The sequence below is a fragment of the Bidens hawaiensis genome, unplaced genomic scaffold (assembly GCF_021521415.1).
Source record: "Bidens hawaiensis isolate Kalapana, Puna unplaced genomic scaffold, B.hawaiensis_p1.1 tig00032901_1, whole genome shotgun sequence".
In the NCBI taxonomy this organism is placed as follows: domain Eukaryota; kingdom Viridiplantae; phylum Streptophyta; class Magnoliopsida; order Asterales; family Asteraceae; genus Bidens; species Bidens hawaiensis.
Window position 1 is genome coordinate 56,558 of NW_027495636.1, and position 21,903 is coordinate 78,460.

The 21,903-nt window shown below is 33.6% G+C and overlaps 2 protein-coding genes and 1 pseudogene across 3 annotated transcripts; 1 reads left to right on the plus strand and 2 right to left on the minus strand.

Moving 5' to 3' along the window:
• Positions 1-1,879: 1,879 nt before the first annotated feature.
• Positions 1,880-13,575, plus strand: LOC143584276 (putative LRR receptor-like serine/threonine-protein kinase At1g14390; annotated as a pseudogene). The gene is made up of 12 exons (XR_013144338.1): positions 1,880-3,096; positions 4,360-4,493; positions 4,576-4,819; positions 4,920-5,113; positions 5,331-5,383; positions 5,489-5,600; positions 5,688-5,834; positions 12,181-12,424; positions 12,534-12,727; positions 12,882-12,934; positions 13,044-13,155; positions 13,242-13,575. The product of XR_013144338.1 is annotated as a putative LRR receptor-like serine/threonine-protein kinase At1g14390 (transcript).
• LOC143584265 (B3 domain-containing protein REM9-like) lies at positions 6,313-8,572 on the minus strand. Its single transcript, XM_077066351.1, has 3 exons — positions 8,459-8,572; positions 7,195-7,701; positions 6,313-6,760 (listed from the first exon to the last, which is right to left on the minus strand). Exons 2-3 carry the CDS (start codon positions 7,435-7,437, stop codon positions 6,467-6,469), a joined length of 537 nt encoding a protein of 178 aa, XP_076922466.1. The 5' UTR covers positions 7,438-7,701; positions 8,459-8,572; the 3' UTR covers positions 6,313-6,466.
• A 770-nt stretch (positions 13,576-14,345) lies between the features above and the next one.
• LOC143584264 (B3 domain-containing protein REM14-like) lies at positions 14,346-20,382 on the minus strand. Its single transcript, XM_077066350.1, has 6 exons — positions 20,352-20,382; positions 18,972-19,048; positions 18,546-18,872; positions 17,156-17,710; positions 15,818-16,372; positions 14,346-14,863 (listed from the first exon to the last, which is right to left on the minus strand). The coding sequence occupies exons 2-6, from the start codon at positions 19,020-19,022 to the stop codon at positions 14,579-14,581; spliced, it is 1,773 nt and encodes a 590-aa protein (XP_076922465.1). The 5' UTR covers positions 19,023-19,048; positions 20,352-20,382; the 3' UTR covers positions 14,346-14,578.
• Between the last annotated feature and the right edge of the window lie 1,521 nt (positions 20,383-21,903).

The following is a 21,903-nucleotide window of genomic DNA, read 5'->3' on the forward strand; positions in this document are numbered from 1 at the left end:
GCTATAAGTATGATGTAGGCACACTGTACCTCTATTCAAAGGGATAAAGAGGTGGCTTCCAAAGAGACCCTCAGCTCTAAAGTACATATGTATAAAGCAATACAAAGGAAATCAAAGTTCAGCAGTAATATAAAAACACTAATAATAATATATATATATGTGTGTGTGTGTAAAGAAAATACCATTCTGGTGTGACCAAAATAAGGAAAATAGAAGCCTTAAGGTATTCTTTTAATCCTAAAAATCCTTAACTTTCTTATGGTTATAAATTATTATATTATATAAAATTTTTATCCCATAATATAGGCAAATTGGATTTTAATAATTCCATTTTTTTTTGTAGTTGGCCGATAATAATCTCATTTCAAAAAATAACTGTTATCGATCCCAACTTTCATACTAATTGTTTTCATATGACCCCGTTAAAAAATACTAAGGGTATGTTTGGCAAAACTAGCTGGTAGCTGTAGCTGGAAGCTGATAGCTGGAAGCTGGTGGCTGGAAGCTGTAGCTGGTAGCTGTTAGCTGTAGTTTTTTAGAAATATTTAGGTGTTTGGTAGATTAGCTAGAGCTTTTAATAAAAGTAGTTTGGTGTTCACGCGGTGCATCGTTCTAATCCGAAACCTTTTTGACTTGACCCCTTTCGACTCAAAACCGTACCAACATGAACGGACTAAATTAGCCCTTTTTGCATCGACTCATTCCGAACCTAATTTGGTCTTACACATGACCTGGGCTTGCCTGACTCGACTTGTTGCCGATCCTAACCAATAATCACATAATATGTTAATCTTTTAAAGTTAAAGAAGTATAACAATATGATAATCAAATTAAAGAGAATAAAATGCTCGTTTTTATGATGCATTTTTTAAAAATAAATATTAACGTGTGAAAAAGTTATGGCATTTTAAAAAGTCATGGGGGTAGTTTGTTTTGAATAAGGGTTAAATATGAAATTATTACATAAATTAACAAAAAAGTTATGAAAGTTCAAGTACCAAAATTGTAAAATTTGAAATGCTAAAAGCTTGTAGCTTTTCTAAACGCTGGAGCTTTTAGCTTCAAGCTTTTTCTCATAAGCTAAAAGTTTTAAGCTACTCTAACCAAACAAGACTTTTCAATAAATTTAAGTTTTTTCTTAAAAGCTTGTAGCTTAATGCTCCTAAAAGCTCTTTGCCAAACATACCCTGAATTTTGTTAAGTCTTTTACGAATTTCAAACTGGTGTTTTAAGGCTTTTGATATAATTTATAATTTATGTAACAACTAGTAAGTAGTAAGTATAGGTTCTGACTCTTGTTAACTTTTGGAAGGTATGCATCTCTCACTATATTATTTTTTCAAAATTGTCTTATTAAATGTTAGTTGAAACATCTAAAATAATGAATCCTAGCATATTTCTGATGAAACAACTAGACTTTATAGAAAATTCCAAATAAACACTTATTAAATTCTCACTGAAATCTGAACCTGGATTATATATTCATATATATATAAAACTTTTATCCCATAATATATCATAAATTCATAATACAGACAGACCTTTGAAACAACTCAACCAGCCATGTTGGCTTTTAGCCTTTTAGAATCTCCAACACTTCACATTCTTCTCAAAGTTTTGCTTTTTAATCATTTTCACTTCTTTATATCCCAAAATTTCATGCAAAAAGTCATATTAATCTTGCAAAAAAAAAAAAAAAAAAAAACTTTTTAGGTGTAACCCAATACCCCATCTCCATAAACATTAAATTCATCATCTTACACATATTCACTTACATTAATAACTCTTCATTCATTACAAAAAATCCCACACATCTCCAAACCATATTCAAAACAAGATCAAGATTCATAAACCATGGATGCAAAGTCATAAACTTTCATCTTTCAAGATTTGTCCAAACCAAAAATGATGCACAAAAATCTTATCTTTATACCTATATTCATCTTCTTTCTTCTTCCATGTTCACTTTCACAACTAAACTCAGCAGACTCAAGAATCTTGTTACAAGCCCAACAAAAACTTGAGTACCCACAAGTCCTTAAAGACTGACAAACTTTTGTTATCTTCCATCAAATCCAAATTTTGTTATTGTTTGTTCAGGTAACCACATAACTGAGTTAACCATCATTGGTAACAAGTTAAACAACTCAAGTTCAAAGCTTTCTTCATCTTTTTCCATTGATTCTTTCTTCACTATCCTCACAAACTCTCAACTTTAAAAAAATTGACACTTGGGGTACACTCCCACCAAAAGTTGATAGGTTTAAGTCACTCCAAGTTTTAAACTTGAGTTCAAATTTCATTAATAATGAAATCCCATCTTCCATTTCATTAATCAAAAACTTAACTTTACTTGACTTATCACACAACTTGTTTAATGGGAGTGTTCCAGATCTTAAAGGGTTACAAAATCTTGAAAATCTTGATTTGAGTAGTAATCTTTTAGGACCAAAATACCCTTCCTTGAGTTACAATCTTGTGTCCATTGCTTTATCCAACAATTCAATAAGATCCCAGATCCCAAATGATATTATTAAGTTTGTTCACCTCCAAAGTCTTGATCTTTCCTCAAATAAACTTGTGGGTCCCATCCCATATACATTGTTTTCACTAAACTCTATAGAATATTTAAACCTTGGAAACAATAAGTTTAGTGGTGCAATGCCTACAAACTTAACATGCACATCAAGATTAATATTTGTTGATGTTTCAAACAATCTTTTGATTGGAAAGTTGCCAACTTGCATTGGTTTAGCCTCTGGGAATAGGACAGTGATTAGTATGTAGAACTGTTTGACCAACTCAGGGTCAAAGTATGATAAGTATCAACACCCTTATAGGTTTTGTCAAAAGGATGCCATTGCAGTGATGCCAAGAAAGAAAAATGGTGAGAGTAAGAAAGAAGAGGCTACTGTGAAGCTTGGGCTTGTGCTTGGGATCATTGGGGGTATTGTGGGAATTGCAGGGTTGATTGGGTTGTTGGTTTTGGTGTGTATAGGAAGAGATTGGATAAAAGGGTAAAAGAGTATAGATCTGATAGCTTTGCTTTGGATAATAAAAATGTTGGTGGTAATGTTTCTAGTGTACCCAAAGATGGTAAGTCTTTTTCTTTTTTTACTTTTTTACTTTTTATAATGTATAATTAGTTTTAGTAGGCTTGTCAGAAGTGTACAAACCGGTTTAAAACTCAAAACCGGGTTGGATTGAAACCGATTGGGTTTGGTTAACAAAAGTCAAAATCCGTTTATGATCGGTTTCGGTTAGGGTTGAAATCTGTTTCTTGACCAGGTTATGATCGGTTTCGATTCGGTTAACAGGTCTGGAACCAGTTTTGATGGAGAAAATTACAAACCGGTTCCGAACCTACGGTTTCAATTGGTTCCTAACCGATTTCTATATAATCGGTTTCAAAACCGGTTCGATTTTCGGGTCCCGTCGGTTAACTGGTTTATTCGCCCACCTCTAGGCTTGTGCGTGGATTGGTTTGGGTCGTTTTAGGTTTAAACAGAACCAAAGTCGAAGTTTCATTAGAAAACGTTCGTTTTAACTTTTGATTTTTGATTTTTCGTACGGGTTTGGTTTTGGTTATGGGTTTGTTTTCGGTTTTTACATTTGAGCTTGAAATATTTGATCTAAATTAGTAAAAACTAATGAATTTGGGCATGAAATAAATTGGTTCAAAATAATTAATTTAGACCTAATATTTTGGCTAAATTATTTTGTTACCTGATTATTAATGAATTTAGAATGAAATTTTTGGCCCAAAATAATGAATGTGGGTCATAAACTTAATAAAAGACATTCAAACATGTTTCGTGCGGTTCTCGTGTTGAGTGAGGTATAATCGAAACTGAATCATAATTTTAAAGAAAACGAACTATCAGTTATTAGTTTGGGTCGGTTATTTCCATTTGGTTTCTCGGTTTCAGTTCAGTTAATCAATTTTTAATCACCCTAATATTTTAGCCAGAAAACTAGAGTAAGAAAACAGTTACATAAACGTCTTATATATCATTGTTAGTTCAAAATATACAAATAATTTAGCATTTTTACTTTTATAGTAACGTTAAACAGGTCGACCGGATTGTACTAATCATTGAACATGGAAAGTTTTCATTATTTGAAACTTTTTCTTTTTAGCTATTTCCCATTATTTTATTAGTATTGAATTTAATATTGCCTTTTGAAAGTGATTATCTAATTATTGTGTTTTTTAAATCTTTGGATTATTTAGAATATATAACAAATTTTCAACCCATCTCATTTTGATTATTTCATACAACCTAATTTAGTCATGTTACATATGTCACATATAACTCAAATCGACTCGTTTTATAAACAAAATATGATGTTCTTCAGGACGTAGACCACAGACGATGAGGACAACCGCTCTAGGCCTACCACCATACACCGTATTCACACTCGAAGAAATCCAAGATGCAACAAATAACTTTGATCCAGTGAATTTGGTGGGAGAAGGATCCCAAGCACAAGTAAGCAAATCTAGTCTTATGTTCTTCAAAATCATTTTAATCCATTTTTATATATTTTTTTAAATTATTTTTCGGTTTGTAGCTTTATAAAGGGTGGTTAAGCGATGGTTCAACCGTGCTAATCAAATGTTTAAAGCTAAAACAAAAACATTCAGCACAAACCTTGCAACAACATATGGAAGTCATTTCTAAACTAAGACATCGACATCTAGTAAGTGTTCTTGGTCATTGCATTGTTTCGTACGTAGACCATCCCAACTCGGGTAGCACTGTTTTTGTGGTTCTTGAAAATGTTTCAAACGGGTCGTTGAGAGATCATCTTACGGGTACAATCTAATGCTAATTATGGTTTTCCAAACGAGTTTTTTAGACTTTAAAGCTCGTTTTAAATTTTAAAAGAATATGTTCTTTTTCGATTATTGATAGATTGGAGAAAGAAAGAAATATTGAAATGGCCACATAGAATTGGAATCACAATGGGAATAGCTAGAGGGATTCAGTTCTTGCACACCGGAACTCAACATGGGATTTTCGGGAATGATTTGAAGATTGAAACTGTGTTGTTGGACGATAATCTTACTGCGAAAATAAGTAGTTACAACATTTCATTACCATCAAAGGTAACATAGTAACATCTTTATACCTATGCGGCTATGCATACATAATTACATATGTATGTGTGTACACGCGCATTTTAGAGTACTCTTTATACATAGAAGGGGCAAACCTACAATATTCATAATATTTATTATGTTTAAACTTTTTTCTTTCTAGATTTAGTTTATTTTTGTTTGGTTGATTATTTCTTGGTTATGTTAATTATTCTTTTGTTAGCAGGCCGGTTCAGAGAGTCCTCTAAACGGGCACGATGCTTCCCAAACTCCTCATAGGTATGCCATTTGCTTAACATGTCGTTTGACCATTACCTGACCAGTCCATTTTTGCAAGATCTACCAAATATTCGAATCCATGTAAACTAATCTCTCATTTTACAGGGCTACAAATCTTGAAAAAGACGACATATATCAATTCGGTGTCATCATCTTGCAACTCATTACAGGAAAACCGGTTGACTCAGAGGATGAGATAACCGAACTCAAGAATGAGGTTAACACTTATCCAGCATCATATTTCAATCACTCTATGTTAAAACATAACTCAAAACTAACTTTTTTTTTGTTTGGGAATTTTCAGCTAGAAATTGGTTTGACCGAGTCACCAACGAGACTAAAAGAGGTGACGGATGCATCAATCAGAGGAACATTTGCTTACGAGTCAATGAAAACCGCGGCTCAAATAGCAATCAACTGTCTTAATGAAGACACGATGTGCGCGTCCATCGATTGAAGATGTTCTTTGGAACATGCAATATTCTGTTCAAGTTCAAGAAGGTTGGAATAGTAGTGGCAACCTTAGTACAAAATTGTAAAGATTTTCACTTTCTTGGTGGGAAACAAAAAACATAATGATTTGATGTAGTTTTGGTACATTGTTTAGGTGTTGGTCTTGAAATAAAGATTATTTATTACTTTCAAAAGTAATACCTCAATATTCTTATTTATTTTTTAATCAAATTTTTTTGTTTCTTTTGTGCTACATATTAATTATAATGTATGGATGTTAAATTGTTTACGGTTTGGTTTTAACGGTTTCTAGGACAACGTTATGTGCAAAACCGCGTACAACTCCATCTACGCATATCCAATGGCGCCGTCTATATGTGGGCCCATACCGACAAAAACTTCATAAACACATTTTCAAATTACATTAACACATTCAAACACTACCTTTAACAGTTTGATGATGTTTCAAAAGAGAAAGATACGTAACACCACCCTTTGGCTGAGGTGGATGTCAACATAGTAGTTTATGTGGCATTTTGCTGAGGTGGATGTCCACATATATAGTCGCTCAAGCGGCATTTTGCTGAGTTGGACGTCGACATATCCACATCACCACAATGGTCATGACTTTCACCGCCTTTTCACAACCTTATTCACCAAAACTTCGACCGTTTTTGTCTTGGTGACTTTTGCTAGTAATAACTTACCTTCACTTCTAATGAACTTGAATACACATTCATCGCCTATCGATAACTTATTTTCTCGCCAGAACCTTTTCCATCCAGACGCCAAAAGGTACCTTTTTGTACTATACGTATGATCCAACCTCAAACCCAAAACCCATTCTCTTCCATCAACATTCTTGAGTGTCATGGTTCCTTCACCATCTATTCCAACCAACCTTGCAAACTCCTTCGGAAACCGCTAATGGTACCAAAATGTATATATGTTAAAAATGAATCAAAGTTTTCACCTTTATGTTTAATCACACAAAAATGTGGTTAATATCAGTGGCGAAGCTTGGGCTGAGGTACCGGGGGGCGAGCTCAAAATGTATACAAAATTTCACAAATGAGGGGGGGCTGGACTCAAATTTTCGGCCGAAAAAGGCTAAACTTACACTACGTATAAAAATTTTCAGCCGAAAACGGGTAAATTTACACTACTGCGCAAAAAAACAGGGGTCGGGGCCACCCGGGCCTCAATGAAGCTTCGCCCTTGGTTAATATAAGATTGAGTTTTGCGATTCAAACAATAATAGCGGCGCAGCTTGTTACCTGTTTGCTTTCTGATTCAATGTAATCACTACTTTTTTAAATAAAAAATAAAACATTTAAGATAATTTTTATAAATCTTACCAACCGAATTTTGTAGCTTTTAGTGAGAAGCTGCTTAAAGAAAGGATCATCATCATCATCATTCCCTTTATTCTTTTCATCGTCGTCGTCGTCACCATGATTAACATAACCATGATCAGAATCATCATCATCTTTCTCTTCTTCATCACCATCGTTTTCGTCATCCTCATCAACGCTACCGCCATCATTCTCAACTTTGGGTAACAAAGTTTTTTCACACCCATGTGGTCTATAGGTTGGCATATTAAAGGTGCATTTATGCTTGGTGACTTCTGCTAGTAATAACTTACCTTCACATTTAATAAACTTGAATACACATTCATCGCCTAGCGATAACTTATTTTCTCGCCAGAACCTACCTCACCCAGACGCCAAACAATACCTTTTTGATTTATACGATGCATCTAATCTCAAACCCGTAACCCATTCTTTCCCATCAACATTCTTCACCGTCATGGTTCCTTCTCCATCTATTCCGGCTAATGCTGCAAACTCTGGTGGAAACCGCTAATAGTACAAATTATAAGTTAGTACATTAATTGTAACTTAGTTTCACCATATTCAACTTAATGTATAAATACTAGGCTTGTAAACGAACCATGCAAACACAAATGGAGCATGTTTGTGTTCATTCTTTAAGAAAATGAATGTGTTCATTTGTGAACAGTATAAACGAACAGTTCAACAAAGGAAAATGAAGAAACATAAGCGAATATAATTGAGCAATCAATTAAAAATAAATGTGAACATGAATGTGTTGGCCTAAAAAGTTATTGAAGATAAACTTAATTGCAATATGCCTAAAATTTAGAGGAATATTATTACAAACATAAACGAACAAACATAAACTAAAGAACATACACACAAAAAAAAAAGACAAGTGTTCATTTCCGTTTTCGTGTTCGTCTAGTTATTGAATAAACAAACTTCTCGCCAAACTGTTCACTGACGTTTGGATCGTTTACAGGCCTAATAAAAACACAAAAATAAATGTGAACAAGAATATGTTGGCCTAAAGTAATTAAAGCTAAACTAAATTGTAATGTGCCTAAAATTTAGACGATTATTATTACAAACAAAACGAACAAACTTAAACAAGCGTAAACTAACCAACATACACGAACAAACAAGACAAGTGTTCATGTTCATGTTTGTTCATATATTGAGTAAACGAACTTCTTGCCTAACAGTTCACTGAACGTTTGGATCATTTACAGGCCTAATACATACACGAAAACCGAATAAACTTGAGATGAAATCTTACCAACCGACTTATGTAGCCTTTAGTAAGAATTGGCATAAATACAGGATCATCATGTTCATTTTTTGGTGGCAAAGTGATTTCACATCCATTTGGACTATAGATTTTCATTTCGAAAGCGGTTCGATTAACAAGCCGAAAGAAAAGAAGATCCCCAAAACCCAACTGGCTCTCTTTAGCCACAATGTTCCATCCATTGGTAAAACAATAACTATCACCAATGTATTTGATATTTAACCGCCACGAATACCCTCCGTTAGCCGATCGGATTATTGTATCATGTGGGATTGTGTTCTTCAAATGCTTGCTCACAAACTCAGGTGGCAACGACTGTAACAATTTAATCATTTTGTTATTTAAAAAAAAACTGTATATGTTAATAAAATAGAGTAAATTAGGCCTGTAAACTATCCGAACGAATACCAAGTGACGGGTGGATGGGTCTAGCAAGATCTTGTAGAAGGAAGGAGACATTGCATGAGTGATGATATTTTTGATTTTTTGTGTAACAACAGAAAAATTAATGTTGTGAAGTGATAAATAATGTTTATCAAGGTGACAAAGTAACAGTTCATGTGGTCAATGCTTTCGGTTTTATAAGGGATGAAGGGACATGTTTTGTCACAAAGTGTTATGTCATTATGTTTTGAAAGTGACAATTAATGTTATGCTTTTAGTTATGATTTTGATTTTTTTTTTCATTTTTATGTATCAGAGAGGTGGGGTGCACGCGGGTACCTGGTTTGTGGGTTGGTACCCGCGTAGTGAACATTGCCAATAGTTTAAGGTTGATTTCGAGTACCCAAAACGGGTGTCACTACTCACAGAGAGAGAGATGTATGTTGATGTTTTATTTATTTTATTTGTCTTTTAGTTATTAATTTTTCTTTTTATTTTGTCATTTAGTTATTAATGTTTTTTATTTTGTTTCTTTATGAAATATTAAATTTTAATGAAAGTTTTGTTTATTTTTGTATAAGTATATTTTTGTTTTTATTTTTTTGATATCCTGTTTTCTTTTGTAAAATCAAAATCAAAAAAATAAAAAGATTAAGAGTACTTAAGAAGAGTGTTGTCTGCTATTTAAGTGATTTTGAGGTAGTAAATAACATGACAGTGTGAAAGTAGTGGAAATTGAGGTACTTGAGAGCATCCTCCCTCCCTTAGGGTGGAGGATTTCGTCTTGTTACCACCACCAAACTGCAACCTTTTCGATGGAGGTTCACACCCACGAAACTTTACTACATTGCCCCTCGCGCCTGATGGAGGCAGTGTTTCGTGTCGTGTCATTCGACATGGCTTTGCTCCACGTTGGGCTTCCCGGACGACAACACAACCAAGATGGTGCAAACTAGAAGAGGCGTTCATGAGCTACTCGAGCTTGGTTCAATATAAAACTTTAAGTAAGCCAAGCTTTTTCAAGCTCGAGCCTTGCACGGGAAACTTGTATAAGTTCATCCTGCCTTGGGTTTTTTATGTTTTACCTATTTTAAACTTCTATGTATTAATTTCACACTAAACATTCAAGCTCGAGCCGAGCTTAAGCTCCTCTAAGGTTTTTCTCAAATAATAAAAATAAATTAAAACATATATAATTTAATTAATAAATAATAAACGAGTTACGTTGGAGCTAGAAAAAACAACTCATAATTCAAGCTTGAGCTTTGAAAAAGAGCTTGAAACGAACGGATCTCAAGCTCAAGCTCTGCTAATTCATTACAAGCCGAGCTCGAGCCTAGTCGATTTGAGCTCAGCCCGACTCGATTACACACATGTGAGATTAACATGTCGCCAAAGAAGTGATTCTCATAGGTCCTAGCTCCACTAGACAATAAGTCAATTAATTAGATCCCCCCTAGACAAAAAGTCACACACTAACAGCCATTGTGTACAACCATAATCTGTAGCAAAAACCGAATATTTCTTTCTTTTTCAAGGGTGTTAGTTTCCATGTTTGGATGGTTACCAAGAGAGAATTTTTCAGGTTGAATAGTTGAGCCAGTTATTCCGTTCAAGTGGTTGTGGTGAGGTACTCAAAGGCATTTAAGGTTCTGGATTCAAGTGCTACTTAAAACAAAAAAGAACAAAAATAAATAGTGGGTTTCTTATATATAATGATTTCTTTTTGAGGGTGGTCTTCGAGTCATGTCGGGAAATAAAGATATTTGCGTGGGCCAGTGGTCCGTCAGTTAACTAAATTAGCCGTTCATAAGAAAAAGGTGGAGTCGTCGACTTTTATTTTATATTTTATTTTTTTAGAATGGGTAGTCATCAAACTTTTTTTACCGAATTGAGTTAGAAAAGAGAAATATTTGAGATTTTTGTAATGTGTTTCTAAGATTTTTATTTGGTTCATAAATTTATAAAGATCTTTATTTGGGTCATAACTTCATTTTATTCACTTTTTTCGAATTGCTTAAATAGTTAAACCTAACGATTAATAAAGTAACATTTGTGTCACATTTGGTGGATTATGATAATAAAGGATTTGAGCTAGGCATGTGCAAGGTTATAAGTTCGAATCCTGAACCCACCCGAGTTTTCATCCTACCGCGTGTTACGCTAGAGAGTTATGCCCTTGTGGCGGCATAACGACTGTCAAATGGTAGCCAGCAGTATGGTTTCCCGGAAGAGCACCCAAGTCAAACTCTGAAGTTAGTGTGGGCCCGACTAAGACAACATAGTCTGATCAGAATGGGATAGCGAGGCTAAATAAAAAAAATCGCCGTTCTATTAAAAAAAACTAAATAATAAATTACCAAAGTAACATAAAACATCTTTCCAACCACAACTAGTTAGTTACTTGCACAAACACAATTATACATGATACATGTGACTTAAGTTTTACATTCAAGCTAACCTCGTTAATATGTTTCATAAAAAACATAACACCAACCTTATTCACCGGAACTTCATCGGACATCATCGGACATTGGTTCTTGGTGACTTTTGCTAGTAACAACTTACCTTCACTTCTAATAAACTTGAATACACATTTATCTCCTATCGATAACTTATTTTCTCGCCAGAACCTACTCCACCCAGATGCCAAAAGGTACCTTTCTGTACTATACGAATGATCCAACCTCAAACCCAAAACCCATTCTTTTCCATCAACATTCTTGAGTGTTATGGTTCCTTCACCGTCTATTCCGGCCAACCTTAAACTCCTTCGGAAACCGCTAATGGTACCAAAATGCATATATAGTAACTTTAAACAGGTTTTTGCTTGTACTAATCATTGAACATGGAAAGTTTCCATTATTTGAAACTTTTTCTTCTTAGCTATGTCTCATTATTTTATTAGTATTTAATTTAATATTGCCTTTTGAAAGTGATTATCTAATTATTGTGTTTTTTAAATCTTTAGATTATTTAGAATATATAACAAATTTTCAACCCATCTCATTTTAATTATTTCATACAACCTAATTAAGTCATGTTACATATGTCACATATAACTCAAATCGAATCGTTTTATAAACAAAATATGATGTTATTCAGGACGTAGACCACAGACGATGAGGACAGCCGCTCTAGGCCTGCCACCATACACCGTATTCACACTCGAAGAAATCCAGGACGCGACAAATAACTTTGATCCAATGAATTTAGTGGGAGAAGGATCTCAAGCATAAGTAAGCAACTCTAGTCTTATCACTTATGTTCTTCAAAATCATTTTAATCCATTTTTATATTTTTTTTAATTTTTTTTCGGTTTGTAGCTTTATAAAGGGTGGTTAAGCGATGGTTCGACCGTGCTAATCAAATGTTTAAAGCTAAAACATAAACATTCAGCACAAACCTTGCAACAACATATGGAAGACATTTCTAAACTAAGACATTGGCATCTAGTGAGTGTTCTTGGTCATTGCATTGTCTCGTACGTGGACCATCCCAACTCGGGTAGCACTGTTTTTGTGGTTCTTGAAAATGTTTCAAACGGGTCGTTGAGAGATCATCTTACGGGTACAATCTATTGCTAATTATGGTTTTCCAAACGAGTTGTTTAGATAGATTGTGTTTAGAGCTCGTTTTAATTTTTTTTTTAAATATGTTCTTTCTCGGTTATTGATAGATTGGAGAAAGAAAGAAATATTGAAATGGCCACATAGAATGGGAATCACAATGGGAATTGCTAGAGGAATTCAGTTCTTACACACCGGAACGCAACATGGGATTTTTGGGAATGATTTGAAGATTGAAACTGTGCTGTTGGATGATAATCTTACCGCAAAAATAAGTAGTTACAACATTTCATTACCATCAAAGGTAACATATTAACATCTTTATACCTATGCATACATATATGTATATGTGCACGCACGCATTTTAGACTCTTTATATTAGTATAAGTAGTTTTTTTTAGTTTATTTTTGTTTAGTTGATTATTTCTTGTTTATGTTAATTATTCTTTTGTTAGTAGGCCGGTTCTGAGAGTCCTCTAAACGGGCACGATGCTTCCCAAACTCCTCATAGGTATGTCATTTGCTTAACATGTCGTTTGACCGTTATACCTGACCCGTCCATTATGCTAGATCCACCATGATATATTTGGATCCATGTAAACTAATCTCTCATTTTACAGGGCTACAAATCTTGAAAAAGACGACATATATCAATTCGGTGTCATCATCTTGCAACTCATTACAGGAAAACCGGTTGACTCAGAGGATGAGATTACCGAACTCAAGAAAGAAGTAAACACTTATCCTACATCATATTTCGATCACTCTATGTTAAAAAAATAACTCAAAACTAATTTTTTTTTTTTTGGAATTTTCAGCTAGAAATTGGTTTGACCGAGTCACCAACGAGACTTAAAGAGGTGACGGATGCATCAATCAGAGGAACATTTGCTTACGAGTCAATGAAAACCGCGGCTCAAATAGCAATCAACTGTCTTAATGAAGACATGAGTGCGCGTCCGTCCATTGAAGATGTTCTTTGGAACATGCAATATTCTGTTCAAGTTCAAGAAGGTTGGAATAGTAGTGGCTACCTTAGTATAAAACTGTAAAGATTTTCACTTTCTTTGTGGAAAAAAAACATAAAAAAAACTTGATGATTTGATGTAGTTTTGGTACATTGTTTAGGTGTTGGGCTTGAAATAAAGATCATTCATTACTTTCAAAAGTAATACCACAATATTCTTATTAATTTAATCAAAATTTTTATTTCTTTTGTGCTACATATTAATTATAACTAAGATTTAGGACCCCGCGCTTCTCGACGGGACCGTTAAATCGAACAAAAAACATATCTAAAAACGTTAAACCATAATACAGCAAACTATCCATGTAGACACAAAAAAGGCCGGCACGTTACAACTGCGAACCCATACAAACTCGGTTAGTATCAGCAGTCTCAACACAAATTCGTATACATGTATTAGTAAGCCAATAAAATATTTTAAGGCGAGGTATCAAACATTGAAAAACGTATATAAAACCGTGCGACGATGAGATAGTTTAAATCGTAAAAAAAGTTTCGGTCATTTTAAAGACGACTATATAAAATATGAAAGCAAAGTTTAAGAAAATCGTTCAACCGACAAATAAAACATGTAAAATCCACACTTACCCAAGTTTTATGCTTAAAAATATAGTTTGTTAAATATTTTAATTAGTTAAAAAAATAAAATAAAGAAAATAGAAGCTATTATTTTTATTTATGGAATTATGGTTAATGATTTATTAGTCATAATAATTAATAAAATATTAAAATATTGAATAATAGAATGTGAGTGGGAGAAAATCCTCTATTTAATATATATATATATATATATATATATATATATATATATATATATATATATATATATATATATATATATATATTGCTTGCATAAAGTATGGGTGTTAAGTTGTTTATGATCTGGTTTTAACGGTTTTTAGGTTAATGTTATGTGCAAAACCGCGTAATCCGCTCATGTTTCATACAAAGTACATTAACACATTCAAACACTATCTTTAACAATGAGACAATGTTTAGAGAAAAATACATAACACCAACTTTTGGCTGAGGTGGATGTCAAAATAGTTGCTTAGGTGGCATTTTGCTGAGGTGGATGCCACATATATAGAAGCTCAAGCGGCATTTTGCTGAGGTGGACGTCGGCATTTATCTCCTATTCACCAAAGCTTCGATCGTTTTTGTCTTGCTGACTTTTGCTAGTAATAACTTACCTTCACTTCTAATGAACTTGAATACACATTTATCTCCTATCGATAACTTATTTTCTCGCCAGAACCTACCCCACCCAGACGCCAACATGTACCTTTTCGTTGATCTATACGAATGGTCCAACTTCAAAGCCAAAACCCATTCTCTTCCATCAACATTCTTCAACGTCATGGTTCCTTCACCGTCAATTCCTGCCAACCTTGCAAACTCCTTCGGAAACCGCTAATGATACCAAAATGCATATATGTTAAAAATGAATAAAATATTTTCACCTTTATGTATAAACACACAAAAATGTGCGTAATTTAAGATCAAATTTTGCAATTCAAAACGGGTTAGCATCGCAGTTTATTGCCCATTTGCCTTTTGTTTCGATGTAATCACTATGGGATTACTCTATAAAATAGTAACCAAATTTTGAAACTGTTCCAATCAGATCACTCATAAAAAATCTGAAAATATGCGAAAAAAAAGTAAAAAAATAAAATCTGAAAAATTGCAAAAAAAATTCAGATTTTTTATTTTTGCAATATTTCAGTTTTCTTTTCTCCAGTTTTTTTTTTTGCAATTTAAAAATCATTTTTCTCAATATTTAAAAGATATTCAAAAAAGATTTACAAAATTGGAAAAAAAATTAATTGCTAAAAATTACAAAAAAAAAAAAAGGTACAAAAAATAAAATCTGAAAAATTGAAAAAAATTTCAGTTTTTTTTTTTTTGCAATATTCTAGTTTTCTTTTGTTCAGTTTTTTTTTTTTTTTTTTTTTTTTGCAATATCAAACTATTTAGAAATAAAAAAAAACCTACAAAACCTACTATCCAGTTAAAATATCTAGAATTAGAACAAAAAAGAACTTAGGGGTGTTTGGGATTCCTTATTTCACATCCTTATAACTTTTCATTAAGTTAATAAGTTACAAAAGTGTAACTTATGGAACTTTTCCTCTCACAACATAAGCAATCCCAAACACCTTATTACTTTTCAAAAAAATTATAAGTTATAAGTTGGTGAAAATAAGCAAAATCCCAAACACCCCCTTAGTGACCTGATTGGAACCAAACTTTTTATGAGTGACCTTATTGTAACAGTTTCAAAACTTGGTTACTATTGTATAGAGTATCCCTTTTTTTTAATTAAAACATAAAACATTTAAGATGAATTTTCGTAAATCTTACCAACCGACTTTTGTAGCTTTTCTTGAGAAGCTGCCTAAAGATAGGATCATCATCATTATTCCCTATATTCTTTTCATCGTCGTCGTCGTCATCACCATCATTAACATAATCATAAACAACATAATCACGATTAGCATAACCATAATCAACATAATCATAATCAGGATCATCATCTTCTTTCTCTTCATCATCACCATCGTTTTCGTCATCCTCATCAACGCTACCGACATCATGCTCAACTTTGGGTAACAAAATTTTTTCACACCCATGTGGTCTATAGGTTGGCATATTAAAGGTGGATTTTGTCTTAGCGACTTCTGCTAGTAATAATTTACCTTCACTTCTAATGAACTTGAATACACATTTATCTCCTATTGATAACTTATTTTCTCGCCAGAACCTACCCCACCCAGACGCCAACATGTATCTTTTCGTTGATCTATACGAATGGTCCAACTTCAAAGCCAAAACCCATTCTCTTCCATCAACATTCTTCAACGTCATGGTTCCTTCACCGTCAATTCCTGCCAACCTTGCAAACTCCTTCGGAAATCGCTAATGATACCAAAATGCATATATGTTAAAAATGAATAAAATATTCTCACCTTTATGTATAAACACACAAAAATGTGGGTAATTTAAGATTAAGTTTTGCAATTCAAAACGGGGTAGCATCGCAGTTTATTGCCCATTTGCCTTCCGTTTCGATGTAATCACTATGGGATTACTCTATAAATAGTATCCAAGTTTTGAAACTGTTCCAATCATGTCACTCATAAAAAATCTGAAAAATTGCGAAAAAAAGTAAAAAAATAAAATCTGAAAAATTGCAAAATAAAAATCAGATTTTTTTTTGCAATATTTCAGTTTTCTATTCTCCAGTGTTTTTTTTTTTTTTTTGCAATTTAAAAATTATTTTTCTCAATATTTAAAAAGTATTCAAAAAAGATTTACAAAATCATTTTTAAAAAATTGAAAAAAAAAACTAATTGCTAAAAATTACAAAAAAAAAGTAAAAAAAATAAAATCTGAAAAATTGAAAAAAAAAATTCAGTTATTATTATTATTTTCTTTTTGCAATATTTCAGTTTTCTTTTGTTCATTTTTTTTTTTTTGCAATATCAAACTATTTAGAAATAAAAAAACCTACAAAAGCTACTATCCAGGTAAAATATCAAGGATTAGAACAAAAAAGAAACTTTAGTGACCTGACTGGAACAAAACTTTTTATGAGTGACCTGATTGTAACAGTTTCAAAACTTGGTTACTATTGTATAGAGTAATCCCTTTTTTAAAATAAAACATAAAACATTTAAGATGAATTTTCCTAAATCTTACCAGCCGACTTTTGTAGCTTTTAGTGAGAAGCCGCCTAAAGAAAGGATCATCATCATTATTCCCTATAATCTTTTCATCATCGTCGTCGTCGTCATCACCATGGTTAACATAATCATAAACAACATAATCACGATTAACATAACCATAATCAACATAATCATAATCAGGATCATCATCTTCTTTCTCTTCTTCATCACCATCGTTCTCGTCATCCTCATCAACGCTACCGCCATCATGCTCAACTTTGGGTAACAAAATGTTTTCATACCCATGTGGTCCATTGGTTGGCATATTAAAGGTGCATTTTTCCTTGGTGACTTCTGCTAGTAATAACTTACCTTCACTTCTAATGAACTTGAATACGCATTCATCGCCTATCGATAACTTATTTTCTCGCCAGAACCTACCCCACCCAGACCCCAAACAATACCTTTTTGATCTATATGATGCATCCAATCTCAAAACCGTAACCCATTCTTTCCCATCAATATTCTTCACCGTCATGGTTCCTTCTCCATCTATTCCAGCTAATGCTGCAAACTCTGGTGGAAACCGCTAATAGTACAAATGTTAAGTTAGTAAAATAAATTAAGTGTAACTTAGTTTCACCATTTTTAACTTAATGTATTAATACTAGGCTTGTAAACGAACCATGCGAACACAAATTGAGCATGTTTGTGTTCCTTCGTTAAGAAAATGAATGTGTTCGTGTTCGTTTGTGATCATTCGTGCAGTATAAACGAACGTTTCAACAAAGTTAAACGAAGAATAATAAGCGAACATAATTGAGCTAAAACGAATTAAAATAAATGTGAACAAGAATGTGTTGGCCTAAAAAGTTATTGAAGCTAAACTTAATTGTAATATGCCTAAAATTTAAACGAATATATTTACCAACATAAACGAATAAAGTCAAACAAAAATAAACTAATGAACATACACAAAAAAAAAATATGACAAGTGTTCATTTCCGAGTTCGTCCATATAAACAAACTTCTCACCGAACAGTTCACTGAACGTTCGTTTACAGGCCTAATAAAAACACAAAAATAAATTTGAACACGAATGTGCTGGCCTAAAGTAATTAAAGCTAAACTAAATTGTAATGTGTTTAAAATGTAGACGAATATTATTGCAAAAATAAACAAACAAACGTAAACTAACGAACATACACAAATGGACAAGACAAGTGTTCATGTTCATGTTCATGTTCATGTTCATGTTCATGTTCATGTTCATGTTCATGTTCATGTTCATGTTCATGTTCATGTTCATGTTCGTTCATATATTAAATAAACGGACTTCTTGCCGTACAGTTCACTAAACGTTTGGATCGTTTACAGGCCTAATTTATACACGAAAATAGGATAAACTTGAGATGAAATCTTACCAGCCGACTTCTGTAGTCTTTAGTAAGAAGTGGCATAAATATAGGATCATCATGTTCATTTTTTGGTGGCAAAGTGATTTCACATCCATCTGGACTATAGATTTTCATTTCGAATGTGGTTCGATTAACAAGCCGAAAGAAAAGAAGATCCCCAAAACCCAAATGGCTCTCTTTAGCCACAATGTTCCATCCATTCGTAAAACAATAACTATCACCAATGCATTTGATATTTAACCGCCACGAATACCCTCCGTTAGCCGTTCGGATTATTGGAGCATATGGGACTTTGTTCTTCAAATGCTTGCTCACAAACTCAGGTGGCAATGACTGTAACAGTTTAATCATTTTGTTTAAAAAAAAACTGTATATGTTAATAAAATATGGTAAACTAGGCAGCCTGTAAACGAAACGAACGAAGAATATTACCAGGTGACGGTCGGATGGGTCTTGCAAGATCTTGTAGAAGGAAGGAGTCATTGCATGAGTGATGATATTTTGTATATCTGAAAAATAAATGTTGTGAACTAATAAATAACTAGAAAGCAGTCCCTGCGCGTTGCAGCGCGGTTGACATGACCTTTGACCAACATTAAGCTAGTACAATAAAGATTATTGTTTAAGTTACTCTACAACATACGCGGATCATCAATTTGTTGTACAGATAGGTTGGTGGAAAATAGGGGTGCAAACGAGCCAAGCTGCCTGCGAGCTACTCGAGATCGGCTTGTTAAAAAGCTCGATCGAGCCGAGCTTAATCGAGCCCGAGCCCGAGCCGAGCTCGAGCTTTGAAAATCGAGCTCGAAACGAGCCCGATCCCGAGCTTCACTTATCAAGCTCAAGCTGGCTCGCGATCCTAAACGAGCCTGCCATTTATATAATTTTTTTAAAAATATATATTAATAATTATTAATTAATATATCTAATGTTATGAAAAATTAAATAAATATAACTAAATAATATATATTATTTTATACACAAAATATTATAATAGAAAAAATATATAAAATAATTATAATTATATAAAACTAATCGATAACTAATAAACTAGCCAAGCTCGAGCGGCTCGAGCTTGAAAATCTACTCACGAGCCCAGCTCGAGCTTTGAAAATCGAGCTCGGGCTCGGCTCAGCTCGTTTGCACCCCTAGTGGAAAATATTAATCATCAAGCGATATATCACACATCTATATGAAAGTCAAAATTTAGTCACTATACTTAGAAGAAACAACCGGGAATTAGTATTTGAATCAACCAAAAAAAAAAAGTCATACAACAACTAGGGTTGTTCAAAAAGCTCGAGGCTCGGGCTCGTTGCTCGCTTGATAAAAGCTCGAATAAAACTAACTAAAAAAACTTGATTTGAAACATCCTGAACTGAGTTGGCTCATTTTTGTTATCGAGCCAAAATTGACCTAGGCTCGGCTCGTTGGCTCGATCTTAATCTCGTTTAACTTCAAAATCAAGCTAGAGCCTTAGTTGAGTTGCCCCCTTTAATTTCGAGCCCGAGCTCAAAACCACCCTGGCTCGACTCGGTGAGATTTACTGAGTACGATGATGATGATGTTTTCCAAGATTCATCATGAAATCATCAATTCTATCAACCTTAACTCCTCTGGGTCATTTCATCAAACACTTGGTGTGCTATCTATTTATATATAAATCTACATAACGCTTAATTTGAGATTTGATGCATACAGATTTCATATACAGCGATGATATTGATGTGTCATATATATTGATTGCATATAGATTAACCAAGCAAGCATATTATTTTTCTCAAATTTAAAAGTTGTAGGTTACACACTTACTCGATCTTGTGTCTTGGATAAGAAGGCTTGATGGAGATTCAGGAGCAGGTGGTCATCAATTCCAAGAGACCATACGGTGGAAGAGTGTACAAGGTTTTGTACTTGTCACCTTCACATTAACCCAAAGCAATTAAATCATTAATTACCTGCTCCTGAATTTAAATCATTAATTACCATTTATTTGCTAATTAATAAAATTAAGTATCTTTTTTCTAATAACAACTAATTTTCTCTTAAGTGTGATTAGAAACCAGAACCATTTAGTTGTAAGACATACATATTTGCCACTAAATCAAGTTAGTGATTAATAACATTAGATTTTTTTAATTTTTTTATATTTATTTTATGTTTTGCTTTTTAGAACGACGACTTTCTTTTTTACATACATGATGTAAGTGACATGGCAATGTAAGAGTGGTGGAAATTCAGGTACCAAAGAGTAGCATCCCTCCCTCCTCCCTTACGCTGTGTTCCCGAGTCTCATTTAACGAAGGGAGGGGAGGGAAGGAGAATTATGACAGGAAAGAAAGCTAGGGAAGGAAAATGTGTGATATTATTTTGTGTTCCTGAGTTTAATGAAAAGGGAATGAAAAGAAGAGAAATTAAACATTTTAGGTGGTCCCGAGTTAAGAAGAAAAGAAAAGAAAGATACATTTTCCTATTATACCCTTTAGGTGAACTATTACATGGAGTTAGATATAAGGGTAATTTAGGAATTGATAAAAGTTATAATTAGACATAAATATTTTCTTTCATAATCTCTCTAATTTGGGAGAATGATAATATGTTTAATTTTTCTAGCCTTTTCCCTCTTTTCCCCTCCACTCTCTTTCTTAAAAAATCTTTGGAACATGATTATTTTATATTTTTCTTTCTTTTCCTTCCCCTCCCCTCGTTAAATGAGACTCAGGAACACGGTGTTAGGGTGGAGAGTATCGTCTCGTATCGACCACCAAAATAAACCTTCCTAATGAAAGTTCACGCTCGCGGTAACCTTCACCGCCTTGCCCCTTACACCTGACAGAGGTAGTGTTTCGCACCGTGTCATTCGACGTGGCTTTGCTTCACACCGGGTTTCCCGAACGACAACACAGCCAAGATGGTGCAAACTAGAAGTGGCGCTCATGAGCTACTTGATTTTGGTTCGATAAAAAGCTCTAGATAAGCTAAGCCTTTTTAAGCTCGAGCATTGGGTATTTTTATGTTTTACCTCCTTGAACTTCTACGTATTAATATCACACTACACATTCGAGCTCAAACCGAACCTCGACTCGTTTAAGGTAGATGAGTTTGAGCCAAGCTTAAGCTCGTCTAAGGTTTGTCTCAAATACATAAAATTAAATAAAAACATATATAATTTAATTAATAAATAATAAACGAGCTAAGCCCAAGCCAAACCCGGACTTGTAAAAACAACTTACAATCCGAGCTCGAGATTTAGAAAAAGAGCTATAAACGAGCAGATCTTAAGCCCTGATAATTCAAAACGACCCAAGCTCAAGCCTAATTGATCTCAGGGTCAGCTCGACTCGACTCAATTACAAATTAACAT

Excerpts from the sequence above, each read along its gene's own strand:
- LOC143584265 (XM_077066351.1), bottom strand. The coding sequence starts at position 7,437 with ATGCCAACCTATAGACCACATGGGTGTGAAAAAACTTTGTTACCCAAA. Across the intron at positions 6,761-7,194 it reads AAAGCTACAAAATTCGGTTG|CGGTTTCCGAAGGAGTTTGC; the intron begins GTAAGATTTATA and ends TGGTACCATTAG.
- LOC143584264 (XM_077066350.1), bottom strand. The coding sequence starts at position 19,022 with ATGACTCCTTCCTTCTACAAGATCTTGCAAGACCCATCCGACCGTCAC. Across the intron at positions 18,873-18,971 it reads ACCCATCCGACCGTCACCTG|TCATTGCCACCTGAGTTTGT; the intron begins GTAATATTCTTC and ends AAACTGTTACAG. Across the intron at positions 14,864-15,817 it reads AAAGCTACAAAAGTCGGTTG|CGGTTTCCGAAGGAGTTTGC; the intron begins GTAAGATTTACG and ends TGGTATCATTAG.